This window comes from Entelurus aequoreus, linkage group LG02, assembly GCF_033978785.1.
Source record: "Entelurus aequoreus isolate RoL-2023_Sb linkage group LG02, RoL_Eaeq_v1.1, whole genome shotgun sequence".
Taxonomy (NCBI): Eukaryota; Metazoa; Chordata; class Actinopteri; order Syngnathiformes; family Syngnathidae; genus Entelurus; species Entelurus aequoreus.
Window position 1 is genome coordinate 96,048,311 of NC_084732.1, and position 21,303 is coordinate 96,069,613.

The window sequence follows — 21,303 nt, forward strand, 5'->3', positions numbered from 1 at the left end:
AGAGGGACGCTTCAAGCTGACTACTCCAAAAAAAAAAAAAAAAAAAAACAGTTAAAAATGACAGAGAGATTCTCTCCCGTAGATTTCAGGAAACCCACAATAATGCGTGTCCTTGACCATATTTAGACAAATGTATGCGTTTAGAGAAAACAATGGCCACAACCTTAGTTTTCTGTACTCAGTTTGCCGTCTGAAATAGTCACTAAATGACACAAAAAAAGAACATATTTTAAAAAAACAACAATTTTTTTCAGTTCCAACAAAAACAGTATTACAAAAAAAACCCTACTGTCTTTTAAAGTGTGTGTGTGTGTGTGTGTGTGTGTGTGTGTGTGTGTGTGTGTGTGTGTGTGTGTGTGTGTGTGTGTGTGTGTGTGTGTGTGTGTGTGTGTGTGTGTGTGTGTGTGTGTGTGTGTGTGTGTGTGTGCGTGTGTGCATGTGTTGTTGTATTTTTACCCTTCTTGAGACATCAACAAACTACACACATCTTCCATATGAGGACCGGTGAACAAGTTAGGACCGAAATCATGGTCCCCTTACGGAAAACCATTGCATCTAATAGAGAGCCAAATACTGGAGTCCGTGAACATTGCTCCAAAGTCGGGATTTTTTTGTTGATTTAATGTGCATACAAAAGTAAACATTGACAGGTGCAAAGGCAGCAATATATGATAAAACAAGACGGCAGCTAAAGAATGACTTCCCTATTCATCCCCGAAAAAAAACGGCCAGGTGAACAGCTGATTTTACCACTTCCGGTGCTGACGTAAGACAACCCGCGTCCCATATGTGACCATAGGATGAACAAATACACTACGGTACTAAGACTATAGTGGCCATCAACAGTTAGCTTCTACAGCTGGGTTGCCCAAATTGTGGCACAGGGGCCATCTGGGGTCTGTGACTCGTTTGCCATCGGCCTTAAGCACATTACAAAAAATAGAGATCTCATTTGCACCCCTGGTGGTGAAATCTATCAAAATGAGGGTGGTCACAAAAAGGAGGTTTTTTTCAAATTGACTATGTCGGTTTTAAAAGTGCTCCCACTCTGGTCAACATATGAAATAACAAGTGTGTGCAAGAAAGAAAAAAAATCTAATAAATATGTATAAAGAGACATACTGTAATAACTTGAAGTAAATAATAAAGATTAAAAACCAATTACAAAAAAAAAAAAAATTACTTGAAGCAGTCATTTTCTCACAATGTGTCGACTTCTTTCTTATAAAATTGGGAACGATTTCTCATATTCTTTCTGTTTCTGTAATATTGCAATATTTTCTCGTAAAATTATTACTTTTTTATGTCAAATTATTACTTTTTTATGTCAAATTATTACTTTTCAATGCAAAATGGTGACATTTGTCATATAAAATGCTGACTTTTATCACAATATTGCCAATGTTTTTTTTGTTCTTGTAAAACAGTGACATTTTTTGAGTAAAATGATGACTTTTGGCGTAGTTTTTTATTTACAGTAATGCACTGTAAAAACAACAATAGTAGATTTTAGATTTAAAAAAGTAAAACAAAAAAATTTCACCAGAATTTTACCATAAAAATAACAATACTTTTCAATGCACACACCTCAAATCTTACGTTACAATTAGGTTTAAGTCTGGTTTTTTTTACCATAAAAGTGAGAGATTTCTTTTCTTTTTTTTTCTTTCTTTACAGTGAATGTAACTACAAAACTTTTTAATGTAAAATTATTACTTTTCAATGCAAAATGGTGACATTTGTCATATAAAATGCTGACTTTTATCATAATATTGCTTTTTTTTTCTTTCTTGTAAAACAGTGACATTTTTTGACTAAAATGATGACTTTTGTCATAGTTTTGACAAGTAAAAAAAAAAAGGAAGTCTAAAAATTCAGATTATTATTATAATATTGCCAAAATGTTAACGTTTTCTTATAAAATTGTGACTTTTGTCGAGTAAAATTACGACTCTTTTCATGAAATTGCCAACATTTTAAGCTTTTCTTGTAAAATTGCGACTGTTATTGAGTAAAACTCCAACTTTTATTTATAATATTGCACAAATGTTCGGTTTTTCTTGTAAAATTTTGACTTGCGTTGAGTAAAATTAAGACTTTTATTATAATACTGCCAACATTCTACGTTTCTCTTGTGAAATTGTGACCTTTTTCCTGTAAAATTCCAACTCATTTTTCACAACAAGCTTTTTTATATTTGCATAGTATATATATATTATTCATGTTATAAATACACATCTTTATGTATCTAGAAAGGGTGGTTCTAATGAGGTATTATTCGGAGGTCTCAATAAGGTAACAAATACAATGTGTGTGTGTGTGTGTGTACCTCAGTATAGTAGCTGTCATAAGCATATCCAGAACCACTGGTGTAGAAGTCACACATGTCCTCCTGCAAGGGTCTTATGTCCTGCGGGGGACAATCACAGATGAGGCCTCAAAGACACAGGAAAGGTAGACAAATATGAAATATATGGCATCATGCACATTAGCGGGGATGCAGCAGTTTTATGATCGGCTCCTGTATCGACACGATAGAAGCACTGAGGTCATTAAATGATTTCACGGTGCGAGGCTTGACAAGCAATGAGTGTAAATTCTGGCGTCCCGTGAGCCGGACTTGATTCTGTTGTTGATCGATAACGTCGTCTTGTGCCAGCGAGCCAAATAGCTTCTGAGATTCCTGCTGCTTCATTAAAGGACTTTTGATCTTTCACTGCTTAATGAACCAAACTCAGCTGGGACTCTCTTCTCTGTCTCGCTACATTTCTGTGCACTACACTTTCTATACCGTGTTTTTCGGAGTATAAGTCGCTCCGGAGTATAAGTCGCACCGTCCGAAAATGCATAATAAAGAAGGAAAAAAACATATAAGTCGCACTGGAGTATAAGTCGCATTTTTTGGGCAAATTTATTTGATAAAACCCAACACCAAGAATAGACATTTGAAAGGCAATTTAAAATAAATAAAGAATAGTGAACAACAGGCTGAATAAGTGTATGTTATATGAGGCATAAATAACCAACTGAGAACGTGCCTGGTATGTTAACGTAACATATTATGGTAAGAGTCATTCAAATAACTATAACATATAGAACATGCTATACGTTTACCAAACAATCTGTCACTCCTAATCGCTAAATCCCATGAAATCTTATACGTCTAGTCTCTTACGTGAATGAGATCAATAATATTATTTGATATTTTAGGGTAATGTGTTAATAATTTCACACATAAGTCGCTCCTGAGTGTAAGTTGCACCCCCGGCCAAACTATGAAAAAAACTGCAACTTATAGTCCGAAAAATACGGTATATATATATATATGTGTGTGTGTGTGTGTGTGTGTGTGTGCGTGTGCGTGCGTGCGTGCGTATGTATGTATGTATGTATATATATATATATATATGCATATATATATATATATATATATATATATATGTATATATGTATATATACACATACATACATACACATATATATGTGTGTGTGTGTATATATATATATATATATATATATATATATGTATGTATATATGTATACACATACATACATACATACATACATACATACATATACATGCATATATACATATATACATTTTATATATTTACAGTATGTATAAAACATAATATATATAATATATACATATATATAATATAGATGAATTTGATATAGACAGTATATACATCTACATACATACACACATATATACACACACACATATATATATATATCTAAATATATACACACATATATATGTATATCTACATATATACGCACATATATATGTATCTACATAGATACACACACATATGTAGAAATATATCTATATGTGTGTATATATGTATATATATATATGTGTGTGTATATGTAGATATATATATACATATATACACACACATATATATACACATTTATATACACACATATAGATATATTTCTACATATATGTGTGTATATGTAGATATATATATATATCTACATATATACACACATATGTATATATGTAGAAATATATCTATATGTGTGTATATATGTATATATATATGTGTGTGTATATGTAGATATATATATACATATATACACACACATATATATATATATATACATATACATACACACATATAGATATATTTCTACATATATGTGTGTATATGTAGATATATATATATATATATATATATATATATATATATATATATATATATCTACATATATACACACACATATATATATATACACACATATAGATATATTTCTACATATATATACACACATATATATACATATATATATATATATATATATATATATATATATATATCTACATATATACACACATATATATCTACATATATACACACACACACATATATATATGTACACTGAAAGCGTTCCTAATCAAAGCACCCATTTTCAACTTTGTTCATAAATTCCGTTGCCATGGTTACCCAGAATGTTGCTAAATGTAAGAGGACTTTTAGCCTTATCGAGAGCTATCTATGTTGCATTGGGGCTCGGCGATACTGATAATTGTGGTATCGATCTGATACCAAGTAAATGCAGGGCTAGTAACGCCGATATGTTTCACTTGAAACGTCAAGGTCAAATAATAAAAGAGTTTGCTTCTAATTAGGTGATTATAATTATGATAAAAGACAGGGCGAATGTTTCATTTTTGCACAACAGTTGGTATTAGCTCGATACAACAATATAAAACAACGCTGTAAAAAAAACATCCGTAGAATTTTACGGTAAAAAGAAATTGCAGCTCAGTTGCCAGAATTTTGTTGTAAAAAAAGTAAAGTTGTACCGTTTTTTCCACTGTTAAAAACAACGACTGTAGACTTTAGAGTAAAAAAAATAAATTACAATCTCAGTCAGAATTTTACAATAAAAAATAAGTGGTACTGTTTCTCCATTAATAAATAGTTGTAATAACAACAACCACAGATTTGAGGAAAAAACAATAGCTCTATCACCGGAATTTTTATGTAAAATAATTGTAAAAGTTTTAGTTTACAGTAATGCAATGTAACTTTTTAACTTTAGATTTTATGGTAAAAAAATAAACAAACTAACAGCTCAGTCAGGAACATTTTACCGTAAAAACATTACCACTTAAAAGTGGTAATGTTCCCATTAACAGTAACACACTGTAGAAAAAAATGACCGTAGATTTTACAGTAATAAAAAAATAAAGAAGGAGCTCAGTCAGCAGAATTGTATTATAAAAGTAAAAGTGGCACACAGTTTTTCCATTTCCAGTAATACACTGTAAAAAATACCAACCGTAGATTTTACGGTACAAAAAAGAAAAATTGCAGCTAGGTTGAGAGAATTTAACAGTAAAATAAAAGTTGTACAGTTTTTTTCATTTACAGTAATGCACTGTAAATGTTGCGGCGATCTGCCTGGAGGTGCGGCTGAAGGTGTGTGTGTGACAGCGGCTGTGCTGCTGCATGCGCGTCACAGCAGAAGCGCTGCATGCGTGTCACAGCAGAAGCGCTGCATGCGCGTCACAGCAGAAGCGCTGCTCCGCGGCGCGCCTCACCAGGTGCGCTCTCCAGCAGGTGAGCGCAATCAGACTGATGAGCAGCGCAGACAGGACAAAGCAAACAAATGCACCCGTTTCATTCAGTGTGCAGGACGGAGCTGAGAGCAGCAGAGACAGAGACGATCACTAAAACCACGAAAGCACTTCACAAACGCATGGGAAAAAGGACTCAAACCAAACGGACTACCGGTGAGCTCACCTCTTTCCACTGGACTGTTTAATCATGATCCGACTGTTGAAGTTTATGCGCTGTGATTGATGGCAGAGCTCAACTTCAGAAGAATGTTTATTTAGATAATTGAACTGTTAAATAAGGTACAATTGGTGCGTATTTTGTTTCTTTTCTTTATCTTATTCACCACAAATATTTGTTTTACTTGTAGAGACAAGAAATGGGCAATTAGGGCGCTTAAAGCCTTGTAAATGTAATTTGAAGTATATTAATATAGAGAGTGGATTTTGCTTTATTAAAAGGCAAAGTAAAACATTTAATTCATGTATAAAAATAGTATTTCTGTTAAAAGTGTTTATGTTAAAAACTACAGTAATATTGGTTTAAAATGCTTGATTTCATATGAATTAATAGAGAAGTGTCAAGTTAAACTTGTTGTAGAAATTCATGTCTAAAGTCTGTATAAAATAATTTAGGCTAAAACTTAAGGTAAAACACGTTGCTTTAAAAGTAGATGGTTCTAACATGTGAACTATATTTCTGTTTATTTAATGCCTAATTTACCTAAGTTAATTAAGTTAAGTGAAATGCTGGTTAATGTGTATTAATTAATGTTAAAAATGTACTTACCTTTATAAAATACCTGAGTTAATGTACTTACTTTGTTTGTTGCAAAATGCTGTATTTTATTTAAAAGCTTTTATTCTTGTGTGTTTAAAGGTTTTTCACCTTCCAAGATTCCAGTTAATAAACTGAAATACGAGTGAAATCCTGAGCCTCATCGAGTCCTTCCTTTTCAAGTGTGGGAAGCCATGTCGTTATAAATACACCTGACAGTGAAAAACCGTCTGTGACCAGCAAAAGACTCCACTTGCGGCCACCACCGAGAGGGAGGACACTCCACCTGGGGCCTGGAGGACAAAGACTGCTGTCTGTCAGCCAAAGAGAGCAAGATGGCTGATCCAAAGCCAACAGATGAACTGAAAGTGGAGAGGGCCACAGCTAAGAGACAGTTCTCCCGCCTTGCCAACAACATTACGAGAACCTACATAGAGATGTCTAAGGAGGAGTTACAGGAGAACTTCAAGAAGCTGATGCTAGAGAGCTCTCGTGTCTTCGAGGCAAACGAAGAAGTGGAAGCCGCTTACATGGCAGACGCTGAGGAGCTGAGCGACCCCCAGAAAGCCGACATAGCAAAGACGGAGAAAGAATGTGAGCAGAAGACGAAAGAAGTCAAACTCCTAATCCGAGAGACGCTCTGGACCACATATGGAGAAAAGGAACTTTCCCTGGCTCTACAAGTTGCAGAGGCCGAATTCAGGAACGTCTCCTTCCAGCCAGACACAACTCTGGAGGCTTGTGAGTTCATGCTGACCCACCTACAGAAGTTGGTGGACAAGGCAAAGGAAGCGCACCAGAACTGGAACCACTGGGCTCCGCTTGCCGAGAAAAAGGACTTTGATTACCGTTTAAGAGAGCTCGAGGTGGTCCTTCCCAAGCTGGTGTCACAGAAGGCCCCCCTCATCCAAGCAGCAAGTATAAAGAAAGACGCTGGACCCCAGCCCATCTCAGCCCGCAGCTCAGCTCCAGTGGCAGCGATAAAGCTAAAGGCCACAGCCTTACCAAAGTTTGCCGGCAACCAGCGAAACTACTACAGATGGAGGAAGGAATGGGAGGCTCTGCAGAAGCAAGGTGAACCAACCGGATCTTCAGAGGTTAAGAAATTCCAACTACTGGATAGCCTTGATGAAAAGGTGGCCAGGGAACTACGTCTGTCAACGTACAGCTCAGCAGATGAGATCTTCAGAGTCCTGGAAAACCGGTTTGGGAACCAAGCCAGCATTGCTCTTGAGATCATAGAAGAGCTACAAGCAAGACCATCAGCCAGGAGCGGCCATCCAAGGAAAATCGTAGAGCTCATCCAAACTGTGGAAAAGGCCCTTTATGATCTAAACGAACTGGATAATGCAGACGCCTTAAAGAACCCACTGGTGATTAGATCCATCGAGAGCAAACTCCCAGAAACTCTGAAGAAAGACTGGCTCACCTATGCTGCTGACAGAGGAAACACTGTTAACCCCCAGAACCGCTTCGACAAGCTCATCACATTCCTAAAGTCCCAAGAATCTATATATGAGCAACTAGATCAACTGAGCAACGTCTTTAAACCCGCCAAGGAGCAGACTAAGCTCATCAAGTATGCCAGAACAAAGTCAGCCAAGTCCAGCAGTGAAACAGCAGGCTGCATCATTTGTGGTGACCCAAAGCACAGAAGAAGACTCTATTTCTGCAGAAGGTTTAGGATCAACCTAAAGCCATCGGAGAAGAGGGATGCAGCACAACAGCTCGGTGCCTGCAAGAGATGTCTCGAGGTCCACAGCAGCGACCCCTGCAGAAACACCACGTATCTGTGCGGGAACCCAGAGTGCAAAGACCAACACCATTACCTTCTCTGTCCAGTTGCCAGACCCCAGTCCCAAAGAACACCTAAATCCAGTCCAGTGAGAGCTGAGGGGAAAAGATACACCGAAGCTCAAAAAGACTTCCTATCCAGGCTTACCCCTGAGCTGGCGCAGCAGTGTCGAGACACCTTCTGCAACGTCACATCCAGAGCATACAACACCACAGCAGTTGAAAGAGGTCTTCTAGAGGAAAATGGCTTGCATGAGTATCCAGTGATCCTGATGCTCTTTGATGTCACTGCCAACGATGGACAGAGAATTGGGACCCTCATCGACCTGGCATCAGACACGAACTATATAACACATAGAGCTGCCAGCAAGTTGAACCTGAGAGGTGAAGATGTGACACTGGTGGTTTACGGCGTTGGAGGGATGAAGGTGTCTGTTGCAACTAAGCGCTACCTCCTCAAGATTCGGGTCAACACTCCGAGAGGGACCCTCAGGTCACATCAACTAATCTGCTATGGCCTTGATAAGATTGCAGAGTTTCACAGACATGTTCCAGCTATTAAGCTACAGAAAATCTTCCCAGATGTTCCCCTAAGAGACCTTGCTAGACCCAAAGAGGTGCAACTCCTGATCAGCCACAAGGAAGGCCAGCTAGTACCCCAGAAGGTTCGTTCTGTTGGCAACCTTGTGCTCTGGGACGGCCCCCTCGGCAAGACGATCGGAGGCACACACCCGGACCTCTTTGAAGAAGTCACCTTAATGGCCCACACATCAAAGACACACTTCGCAAGATCCATGAGAACTGCAGCAGTCAAATACAGTGAACTCATCTGTAGAGATCCAATCTCCTGCCAGTCTCCCGACAAGCCCCACACCCAGTCCAATACAGCCACTAGCAGCAGAGACTTTCTGAAGTGGTGGAAGTGGGAAAGTATTGGAGCTGCTTGTGAGCCAAGATGTGGAGGATGTCGCTGTGGGAATTGCCAACCCGGGGGAAAAGAAATGACACTGGCTGAAGAAAGAGAGATGGAGATAGTGAAGAACGGGTTGATGTATGTGAATGGAGACCATCACAGCCCTGATCCCCACTGGCATGCCAAGTATCCCTGGACAGAAGATCCAGCATCTCTACCCAACAACAGGAGAGCGGTTGAAGCCACATTCCTCAGGACAGAGAAGCAGCTGGCAAAGGAACCGGAGTTGAAGACAGCCTACATGTCACAAGTCCATGAAATGCTTCATCGCAAAGCTGCAGTGAAGCTATCCAAAGAGGTTCTGCAGAGTTGGACTGGGCCAGTGTGGTATATAAGTCACCTGATTGCACCAAATCCACATTCAGTCTCCACCCCAGTGAGGCTAGTATGGAACAGCAGCCAGAAGTACAGAGGCCTGAGTTTGAACGACATACTAATCAAAGGTCCTGACGTCCTGAACCCAATCAGAGCTGTCCTACTGAGGTTCCGAGCTGGTGTCTTTGCTGCCCTCGGTGACATCCGCAAGATGTACAACTCTGTCTGGTTGGAAGAGAGAGAGGTCCACCTGCACAGGTTCCTGTGGCGTGACACTGAAAAGGCTGAAATAGAAGACTTCGCCATAACAAGGGTCAACATGGGAGACAAACCTGCTGGTTGCATAGCCCAAGTCGCCATGAGAGAGACCGCCAACTTGCCTTCATTCAAACACTTCAAAGAAGAGAAACGTGTGATAGAGGAAGATGCATATGTGGATGATATCCTGACCTCTCACAACAACCTCCAGCACCTCAAACTCCTCACATCCAACATCGAACAGATCCTTAAAGCTGGAGGATTCATCATGAAGCCCTGGGTCTACTCCGATCAAAGTGGGAGGAAAGGGCCGAGAGGTGAGAAGATGGAGTCAAAGACCATGATCCTGCCAAACCAGCTCACTGAAGAGGATAACAAAGCCCTCGGCCTTGGTTACACCATTGAGGATGACACACTACATGTCATGGTTGCAGTGAACTTCTCCAAGAAGAAGAGGAAAATGCGCCTTGGTCAGGACTTACTGAGAGATGAAGTAAGAAGACAAACCCCAGATCCATTCACCAGAAGAGAACTGTTGAGCCAAGTCTCTGGTCTCTATGATCCACTCGGCCTCGTGGCTCCTGCAAAGCAGAAGGGAGCCATCCTCATCCGAAGAGCTTTTCAAGAAGCAAAAGTCATGTACTGCATAGAAGACACCTGGGATGCCGCCTTGTCCAAAGGACTCAGAGAAGATGCCATAAAGCTCCTAGAAGACTATGCAGAGCTGAGCCAACTCAGATTCACCAGACCCCTGACACCACCAAATCCACGTGCAAAACCAAGTGGCATCACCTTCTCTGATGGCAGTGAGCACGCATATGGCGCTGTGCTGTACCTACGCTGGAGCTGCAGCCATGGTGTTGTTGTGAGGCTAGTTGAATCTAAGGCCAAGCTGACCCCTCTCGACCACAAGGGTGACCCTGTGAAGGCGGAGATGTGTGGAGCAGTCTTTGCCGCCCGGTTGAAGAACTACTTCCAGAGACACTGCCGAATCGATGTTGAGAAGTGGTACCATCTCGTCGACAGTCAGACCGTCCTAGGCGCAATCCAGCGGGAGAGTTATGGTTACCAGACCTTCTTTGCCAACCGAGTCGGCGAGATCCAAAGCAGCACAAATGTCCAAGACTGGTGGTGGATTCCAGGGCCCGAGAACATTGCAGATATCATAACCAGAGGGGCCAGTCCAAATGACTTAACTGAGGAATCCGAGTGGCAGTCAGGTCCAAAGTTCCTTCGACTTCCTGAAAGTGAGTGGCCGAAGAAATCAGCCAAAGACGTCGCCGCACAAGCAAGAGACAATATCACAAAAATACAGAAGAAAACATTTGTCGCCGTACTCACCCGAAGTCAACAGAAAGCACAGGACCCAAAAAGAGTCCAAGAAACAGAGTCCAGATTCAGAAGACCACCTGCAGCAGCAGCAGTCCAAAAGCTACTGGACGAAAGGCGCTTCAGCAATCTAAGACGGCTGGTCGGGACAATAGTATGGACTTGGAGAGCAGTAAAGAAATTCCTGTGCCCCGGCGATAAAGAAAAGTGGGAGGCAGTACCTTCATCTGGTGTCATCACTGTGAACGAAAGAGAAGATGTGTTCAGAGACCTATGCTTGGCAGCACAGGAGGGCGTACACTTTCCAAACACAACAACAGACAGACTGGTTGTTTACAAGGACCAAACAAGCGGACTCCTGATGTGTGGTGGCAGGATCCAGACCTTCGGAGAAGACCACAGAGCTGTTCCCCTGCTACTGTTCCAGGCCTGGATCTCCACCCTCCTAGCCCGGGAAGCACACAGTGAGGGACATGAAGGAGTGGCAGGAACTACACTGCGGATGCGAAAGAAAGCATGGGTCATCAAAGGAAGAATTATTGCCCAAAAAATTGTTGACAAGTGTGTCGTGTGCAAGAAAGCAAAAGCAAAGACCTGCCAGCAAATAATGGGAAACTTGCCTGAGGAGAGATCGAATCCGGCTGCACCATTTCAATTCACATCTGTCGACCTGTTCGGACCGTACCAAGTGAAGGATGATGTCAAGAGGAGGGTGAGCATGAAAGTATGGGGCGTGCTCTTCTGCTGCATGTCCAGCCGAGCCATCCATGTCGAACTGGCAAACACGCTAACAACGGAGAGCTTTCTACTTGCTTACCAGAGGTTCACTTCTGTCCGAGGCCATCCTCAGAAGATCTGGTCCGATCCAGGTACGAACTTTATTGGAGCAAAACCTGTCCTTGAAGAGATGTACAGTTACCTGAGACGACAAAACAAAGGATCACTAGAAGAATATGCTGCCAGGAATGGGACCGACTGGATGTGGAGAATCCTTCCAGCCGATTCACCTCACCGAAACGGTGCCGCCGAAGCTGCTGTCAAGATCACCAAAAGAGCTCTACAAAGCCTTGGTAGAGGAGAAGGCCTTGCCTTCAGTGAATTCCTGACTGTACTCAAGCTGGCCGCCAACCTTGCCAACGAAAGGCCTATCGACGCTAGAGTCCAGTGCCGTGAGGACGGCATCCAATACATCACTCCAAACCCCCTGTTGCTTGGTCGAGCCACACAAAGTGGAGATTTCAAAACATTCGACTACACAACTTACCCCTTCAAAAGGCTGCAAGAGATTCAAATGCAAGTCAGCTACTTTTGGAAGTCCTGGAGCCAACTCGCAGGTCCAAACCTGTTCATCCGCAGTAAATGGCATACTGCTGAAAGAAATGCTGCCATTGGAGACATAGTGTGGCTCTGCGACCAAAATGCACTGAGGGGTCAGTTCAAGCTAGCAAGAGTTGTCAGTGTGAACGCAGATCCCAAAGGCATTGTCCGAGATGTCCACGTGAAAGTCTCTCCAAGTGGGTGCGTTCAGGTGAAGACTCCAAACCCTGTCGTTAAAGAGTCCAGGTCTAAGGAGAAGGACTTCCAGGGCACCATACTGCATCGAGACGTCCGACGCCTTGTCGTCCTCATCCCGGCGGAGGATCAGGTCAGGGGAGACCAGCTCGCCTGAGAGGTGCGATCTTTCCAGGTTACACTGCAAAGATCGAGTGGGAGGTGTTGCGGCGATCTGCCTGGAGGTGCGGCTGAAGGTGTGTGTGTGACAGCGGCTGTGCTGCTGCATGCGCGTCACAGCAGAAGCGCTGCATGCGTGTCACAGCAGAAGCGCTGCATGCGCGTCACAGCAGAAGCGCTGCTCCGCGGCGCGCCTCACCAGGTGCGCTCTCCAGCAGGTGAGCGCAATCAGACTGATGAGCAGCGCAGACAGGACAAAGCAAACAAATGCACCCGTTTCATTCAGTGTGCAGGACGGAGCTGAGAGCAGCAGAGACAGAGACGATCACTAAAACCACGAAAGCACTTCACAAACGCATGGGAAAAAGGACTCAAACCAAACGGACTACCGGTGAGCTCACCTCTTTCCACTGGACTGTTTAATCATGATCCGACTGTTGAAGTTTATGCGCTGTGATTGATGGCAGAGCTCAACTTCAGAAGAATGTTTATTTAGATAATTGAACTGTTAAATAAGGTACAATTGGTGCGTATTTTGTTTCTTTTCTTTATCTTATTCACCACAAATATTTGTTTTACTTGTAGAGACAAGAAATGGGCAATTAGGGCGCTTAAAGCCTTGTAAATGTAATTTGAAGTATATTAATATAGAGAGTGGATTTTGCTTTATTAAAAGGCAAAGTAAAACATTTAATTCATGTATAAAAATAGTATTTCTGTTAAAAGTGTTTATGTTAAAAACTACAGTAATATTGGTTTAAAATGCTTGATTTCATATGAATTAATAGAGAAGTGTCAAGTTAAACTTGTTGTAGAAATTCATGTCTAAAGTCTGTATAAAATAATTTAGGCTAAAACTTAAGGTAAAACACGTTGCTTTAAAAGTAGATGGTTCTAACATGTGAACTATATTTCTGTTTATTTAATGCCTAATTTACCTTATTAATCTAAGTTAATTAAGTTAAGTGAAATGCTGGTTAATGTGTATTAATTAATGTTAAAAATGTACTTACCTTTATAAAATACCTGAGTTAATGTACTTACTTTGTTTGTTGCAAAATGCTGTATTTTATTTAAAAGCTTTTATTCTTGTGTGTTTAAAGGTTTTTCACCTTCCAAGATTCCAGTTAATAAACTGAAATACGAGTGAAATCCTGAGCCTCATCGAGTCCTTCCTTTTCAAGTGTGGGAAGCCATGTCGTTATAAATACACCTGACAGTAAAAATAACAAGAGTAGATGTTAAATCTGGAAAGATTTAAAAAAGTTAAAAAAAAAAATTTCGCCAGAATTTTACCATAAAAATAACAATAATTTTCAATGCACACACCTCAAATTTTACGGTAAAATTAGGTTTAATTCTGGGTTTTTTACCATAAAAGTGAGAGATTTCTGGGTTTTTTTGTCTTTTTTTTTATTTATAGTCAATGTAATTACAAAACTACCAAAATATTTCACTTATTATGTTCTACTACAAAAAACTGTTTGGGGGGAAAAGTCACCAGTCCAAAATGACAAAAAAAGTGAACCCGGTGCTCCAAAACAAAGAAAAAGAAGGTAATTATTCTATCTTGCGTCCTCTTCTACTGATGTTTTCTGCCGTCACTCTACTTCTGTTGTAAAATATTCCTTTTTGTTAGAATAATTGTTTGTAAGTTATAACAAAAAACTCCACAGTGACTTCAAAGCGGACAGATGGCAGGATCTGCCCAATTTCCAGACAAACTCTTTTTGAAGTATTTTACGAACTCTCTTCGAACTATTTTAAGGAACTCTTTTTGAACTGTTTTATGGAACTCTTTTTGAACTATTGTACGACCTCTCCTTTTGAACTGTTCGGTAACCAAAGGCAACGCTGTTTATGACCCACTTCCCTCTGGAAGCAGCTGTGGTCAGGTGGGGGGAGAAAGTCAAAATAAAAGAAGGAGGCATGCAATCTTTTGGCAGAGCGTGCTGAGATACTGTACAAGGGTACAGTGTGTCCAGACGTGTCTCCTCAATTGAGTCCAAATTGAATTCTGTCTCTGTTTAATTCTTTGCCTCTTGTCTTGTTTAATAGATGTCATCAGTGTTTGAACCTGACACTTTTTTTTACTTACGAGGAACTCTGAGGCGATGATCCCGTCCACGATGGCGCAGAAGAAGGATGCGATGACGCCGATGCTGATGAAGATGATGGCAGCCATGAGCTTGGAAGGAAGAAATGTGCATGAAAGGTTATAAATACTTCACATTCCACAAGTAGGAACAACAAAAACAACAATTAAGACGCAAAAGAGATTTGATTTGATTAGTTTTTTCTATATTCACACACAGTGTTACTGTTCAAACTGTGTATATCCATCCATCCATTTTCTATCGCTTGTCCCTTTTGGGGTCGCGGGGGATGCTGGAGCCTATCTCAGCTGCATTCGGGCGGAGGGCGGGGTGCACCCTGGACAAGTCGCCACCTCATCACAGGGCCACAAGGCAAAATAACAAAGAAAATGTAAAATAAAGAAAACGTTGCAAAATAACAAGCAAAATATTGCAAAATAAAGAAAACCTTGCAAAATAAGAAAAATGTTGCAAAATGAAGAAAACGTTGCAAAATTACAAGGAAAACATTGCAAAATAACAAGGAAAACGTTGCAAAATAACAAGGAAAACGTTGCAGAATAACAAGGAAAATGTTGCAAAATGACATACAACAACTTGCAAAATGACAAAGAAAATGTTGCAAAACAAAAAAAATGCAAAATGTCAAAGAAAATGTTGCAAAATGACAAAGAAAACAATGCAAAATTACAAAAAAAAATTCTAAAATAAAGAAAACGTTGCAAAATTACAAGCAAAATATTGCTAGATAAAGAAAACGTTGCAAAATAACAAGAAAAATGTTGCAAAATAAAGAAAACCTTGCAAAATAAGAAAAATGTTGTTAAATGAAGAAAATGTTGCAAAATAACAAGGAAAACGTTGCAAAATATCAAGGAAAATGTTGCAAAATGACAAAGAAAACGTTGCAAAATGACATGCAACAACTTGCAAAATGACAAAGAAAATGTTGCAAAACAAAAAAAATGCAAAATGTCAAGGAAAATGTTGCAAAATAAAGAAAAGGTTGCAAAATGACAAAAAAAACAATGCAAAATTACAAAAAAATTTTTTCTAAAATAAAGAAAACGTTGCAAAATAACAAGCAAAATAAAGAAAACGTTGCAAAATGACAAAGAAAATGTTGCAAAATAAGGAAATAATGTGCTAATAATGAATGTTAAATAAAACCTCTGCCTTGTTTTTAATGAACATTTGGGCCTACTGCGCTACCGTATGTTCATGGTCATCATTATGGTGAGCAAAGTGTATTCTGAGGTGAGGTCATTTATGTTTTTGTACAAAGTAATATTTCATGTATTCTTTTTTCCTGTGCGTGTGTGATCTGGTTGGTCAGTGTGAGGTCTGCAGGACGATAGAGGGAAAAGTATAGCGTCGCGCTCCGCCAAAGCAGAGGTGCCTTGTGGGTAATTTATGGGCAAACTGGCTTTGAACTGGACAAAAGGGCGGCCTTTTGTCATGGCAAGGTTGGTTAAATACCGCACACGCGGACACGCGCGCACACGCAGGCGACCTTGAATCCCACGGTTGTGGTATCGTCTCATCGTAAACTGAGTGGGGGGTCTTTTGGGTCTTTGAGACCTTTTAGTGTGATGATTTTTTTATAAACTGTCAATTTAAAAAAATAAAATAACTTACAATCGACGGATAGATCTGAAGTTGATGTAAAGATTTAAGCGTTGAAATTAAAAGTAAGATATAATAATATATTACTTACTTTTAACAGTTTTATAAGTGAGAACCTTTTGGGTCCCCGAGACCTTTAGTGTGATGATTTTTTATAAACTCTCAATGTTAAATTTTTTTATAAAAACTTATAATCGACAGATAGATCTGAAGTTGATGTAAAGATTTAAGCGTTGAAAGTAAAAAATAATATATAATGATATATTACTTATTTTTAAAGGTTTTATAAGTGAGGACCTTTTGGATCCTCGAAACCTTTAGTGTGATGATTTTTTTTAAAACTGTCAATGTTAAAAATAAATTTAAAAAAAACTTCAAATCAACAGAAGTTGATCCAGAGATTTAAGCGTGCAAAGTCAAAATAACATATTGATATATGACTTATTTTTTAACACTTTTATGAGTGGGGGGCTTTTGAGTCCCCAATACCTTTAGTGTGATGCTTTTTGATAAAACTGTCATTGCTAAAAAAAAATACCAAAAACTTCTATTCGACAGAAATTAATCTAGAGATTTAAGCGTTGAAATTAAAAATAATATATATTGGTATATTACTTATTTTTTAACAGTTTTATAAGTGAGGACCTATTGGATCCCCGAGACCTTTAGTGTGATACTTTTTTTTTTATTTAAAATGCTCAAAGAATAAGAACGAGTAAAAAGCAATGTTGTTATGAATTGTTTTTTAAGGCTCCAATTACTTCAAATATATAAATATTCCACTTTGAACATTTTTTGGGGTGAAATATTGCATATTTTGTGTTTTTCCTGACAGTTACCGACAGGCCAAGCGGTGTGCGGCTTCAGCGGTCGCGGAGGCAAAAACTCGGACATGGGAGGAGTTCGGCGAGGCCATGGAAAACGACTTCCGGACGGCTTCGAAGCGATTCTGGACCACCATCCGCCGCCTCAGGAAGGGGAAGGAAGCAGTGCACTATCAACACCGTGTATGGTGCGGATGGTGTTCTGCTGACCTCGACTGCGGATGTTGTGGATCGGTGGAGGGAATACTTCGAAGACCTCCTCAATCCCACCGACACATCTTCCTATGAGGAAGCAGTGCCTGGGGAATCTGTGGTGGGCTCTCCTATTTCTGGGGCTGAGGTTGCTGAGGTAGTTAAAAAGCTCCTCGGTGGCAAGGCCCCAGGGGTGGATGAGATCCGCCCGGAGTTCCTTAAGGCTCTGGATGCTGTGGGGCTGTCTTGGTTGACAAGACTCTGCAGCATCGCGTGGACATCGGGGGCGGTACCTCTGGATTGGCAGACCGGGGTGGTGGTTCCTCTCTTTAAGAAGGGGAACCGGAGGGTATGTTCCAACTATTGTGGGATCACACTCCTCAGCCTTCCCGGTAAGGTCTATTCAGGTGTACTGGAGAGGAGGCTACGCCGGATAGTCGAACCTCGGATTCAGGAGGAACAGTGTGGTTTTCGTCCTGGTCGTGGAACTGTGGACCAGCTCTATACTCTCGGCAGGGTCCTCGAGGGTGCATGGGAGTATGCCCAACCAGTCTACATGTGCTTTGTGGACTTGGAGAAGGCATTCGACCGTGTCCCTCGGGAGGTCCTGTGGGGAGTGCTCAGAGAGTATGGGGTATCGGACTGTCTGATTGTGGCGGTCCGCTCCCTGTATGATCAGTGCCAGAGTTTGGTCCGCATTGCCGGCAGTAAGTCGGACACGTTTCCAGTGAGGGTTGGACTCCGCCAAGGCTGCCTTTTGTCACCGATTCTGTTCATAACTTTTATGGACAGAATTTCTAGGCGCAGTCAAGGCGTTGAGGGGATCTGGTTTGGTGGCTGCAGGATTAGGTCTCTGCTTTTTGCAGATGATGTGGTCCTGATGGCTTCATCTGGCCAGGATCTTCAGCTCTCACTGGATCGGTTCGCAGCCGAGTGTGAAGCGACTGGGATGAGAATCAGCACCTCCAAGTCCGAGTCCATGGTTCTTGCCCGGAAGAGGGTGGAGTGCCATCTCCGGGTTGGGGAGGAGACCCTGCCCCAAGTGGAGGAGTTCAAGTACCTAGGAGTCTTGTTCACGAGTGAGGGAAGAGTGGATCGTGAGATTGACAGGCGGCTCGGTGCGGCGTCTTCAGTAATGCGGACGCTGTATCGGTCCGTTGTGGTGAAGAAGGAGCTGAGCCGGAAGGCAAAACTCTCAATTTACCGGTCGATCTACGTTCCCATCCTCACCTATGGTCATGAGCTTTGGGTCATGACCGAAAGGACAAGATCACGGGTACAGGCGGCCGAAATGAGTTTCCTCCGCCGGGTGGCGGGGCTCTCCCTTAGAGATAGGGTGAGAAGCTCTGTCATCCGGGGGGATCTCAAAGTAAAGCCACTGCTCCTCCACATCGAGAGGAGCCAGATGAGGTGGTTCGGGCATCTGGTCAGGATGCCACCCGAACGCCTCCCTCGGGAGGTGTTTAGGGCACGTCCAACCGGTAGGAGACCACGGGGAAGACCCAGGACACGTTGGGAAGACTATGTCTCCCGGCTGGCCTGGGAACGCCTCGGGATCCCCCGGGAGGAGCTGGACGAAGTGGCTGGGGAGAGGAAAGTCTGGGCTTCCCTGCTTAGGCTGCTGCCCCCGCGACCCGACCTCGGATAAGCGGAAGAAGATGGATGGATGGGTTACAACATTAAAAAAAACAAAACTAAACTAAGTCAACGGATAGATCTGAAGTTGATCTATAGATATTAAAGCGTTAAAAGTACAGAAAAAAATAACAGTATATGACGTATTTTTAGCACTTTAATGATTGAGGCTCTTTTGAAGTTTCCGGGACCTTTAAAGTATGGCAGAATTGAGGGGAGCCCTAACGGTTACAATAAATATTGTGTTGGTTTTGAAAATGAAAAACATCAAAATGGCATGTTTTCATTTTTCAGTTTACGGCCCTCAATAGAAAAAGTTTGGGCCTCCAAATGGCTCCTTGATGAAGCGAGAAAATATAAGGAGAGAAGATTGAACCAAAGCACATCAAAAAAAGAGGAAGAAAAAATATCCCCCGTGAAAAAAAAAATACAATTTTCCGGGTGGGTTTTTATCTGCGCCTGGACCAGACTCTCCACTTCATTAGCTGCTGAAATGAGCGAGCTTTATGGGCTGCCAGTGGGAGATGAGGCCAGCAGCACACAATAGTGCTGGACAAACGCACCACTTCACATTAGCTTAGCACCAGCTGCCAGCACATAAAACACTTCCACACTCCAACCTCACCTTTAGCTGGCGCACGCTAAAATGCACCACACCAAATGTGACCATTGGGCAAAAAAATTAAAAAAAGACTTCTTAATATTAAAAAATGCACGACACCAATCGTGACGATTGGGCAAAAAAAGACAATTGGTCAAAAAATACAAAAAAAACTTCTTTATATTAAAAAATGCACAACACCAAATGTGATGATTGGGCAAAAAAAAAAAGATGGTTGGGGGGAAAAAAAGACGTATTATTAAAAAATGCACGACACCAAACATGACAATTGGAAAAAAAAGAAAAGAAGACTTCTTAATATTAAAAAATGAACGACACCAAATGTGTCGATTGGGATAAAAAAAGATGATTGGCCGGAAAAAAACCAAAAACGTGATGATTGGGCAAAAATAAGTAAAATAAATACAAAAATAAAATTACTTCTTAATATTAAAATATGCAGGACATATTTTTTGGGCAAAAAAAGACAATTGGGCAAATAAAAAAAGACTTCCTTATATTAAAAAATGCACTACACCAAATGTGACGATTGGGCAAAAAAAGATGATTGGAAAGAAAAAAAAAGACTTATTAAAAAATGCACGACACCAAACGTGACGATTGGAAAAAAAAAAAGACGATTGGGCAAAAAATAAAAAGACTTATTAATATTAAAAAGTGCATGACACCAAATATGTCGATTGGGATAAAAAAAGATGATTGGCCGGGGGGGGAAAAAAAGACTTATTTATATTAAAAAATGCACAACACCAAACGTGATGATTGGGCAAAAAAAAAATACAAAAAATACAAATTAAAATGACTTCTTAATATTAAAATATGCAGGACATTTTTTGGGGGCAAAAAAAGACAATTGGGCAAATTAAAAAAGACTTCCTTATATTAAAAAATGCACAAAACCAAATGTAACGATTGGGCCAAAAAAACATGATTAAGAAAAAAAAAGACTGGGATAAAAATGTGACGATTGGGCAAAAAAAAAACTAACATAAAAAAAGACTTCTTAATATTGAAAAATTAACGCCACCAAATGTGTCGACTGGGCATAAAAAAAGACAATTGGGCAAAAAACAACAAATAAAAAGACTTCTTAATATTAAAAAATGCACGACACCAAACGTGACGATTGGGCAAAAAAAATTAAAATAAGAAGACTTCTTAATATTAAAAAATGCACGACACAAAACGTGACCACTGGGCAAAAAAAAGACGATTGGGCAAAAAAAATAAAAAGACTTCTTAATAATAAAAAATGCACGACACAAAACATGACCACTGGGCAAAAAAAAGACGATTGGGCAAAAAACAAAAACAAAAAGAAGACTTCTTAATAATAAAAAATGCACGACACCAAACGTGACTACTGGGCAAAAAAAAGACAATTGTGCAAAAAACAAGACGATTGGGGGAAAAAAAGACGACTGGGGGAAAAAAAAAAAGAAAAGAAAAAAGACTTCTTAATATTGAAAAATGCACGACACCAAACGTGACCATTGGGCAAAAAAAGGACGATTGGGGGGGGAGGGGGGGAATAAAAGAAAATTACTCCTTAATATTAAAAAAATGCACAAACGTGACCATTGGGCAAAAAAAAATGATTGGGCAAAAAAAAATTTTT

The 21,303-nt window shown here is 40.3% G+C and overlaps 1 protein-coding gene across 1 annotated transcript in view; it reads right to left on the reverse strand.

Moving 5' to 3' along the window:
* The window catches only part of LOC133642617 (transmembrane protein 255B), a 43,119-nt gene that overhangs the window by 5,685 nt on the left and 16,131 nt on the right, over window positions 1-21,303 (reverse strand). The window contains exons 4-5 of the mRNA XM_062036921.1: window positions 14,789-14,878; window positions 2,330-2,410 (exon numbers count right to left, since the gene is read on the reverse strand). Of these exons, the coding sequence (XP_061892905.1) occupies window positions 2,330-2,410; window positions 14,789-14,878 (171 nt within the window). The remainder of the gene's footprint in view (window positions 1-2,329; window positions 2,411-14,788; window positions 14,879-21,303) is intronic.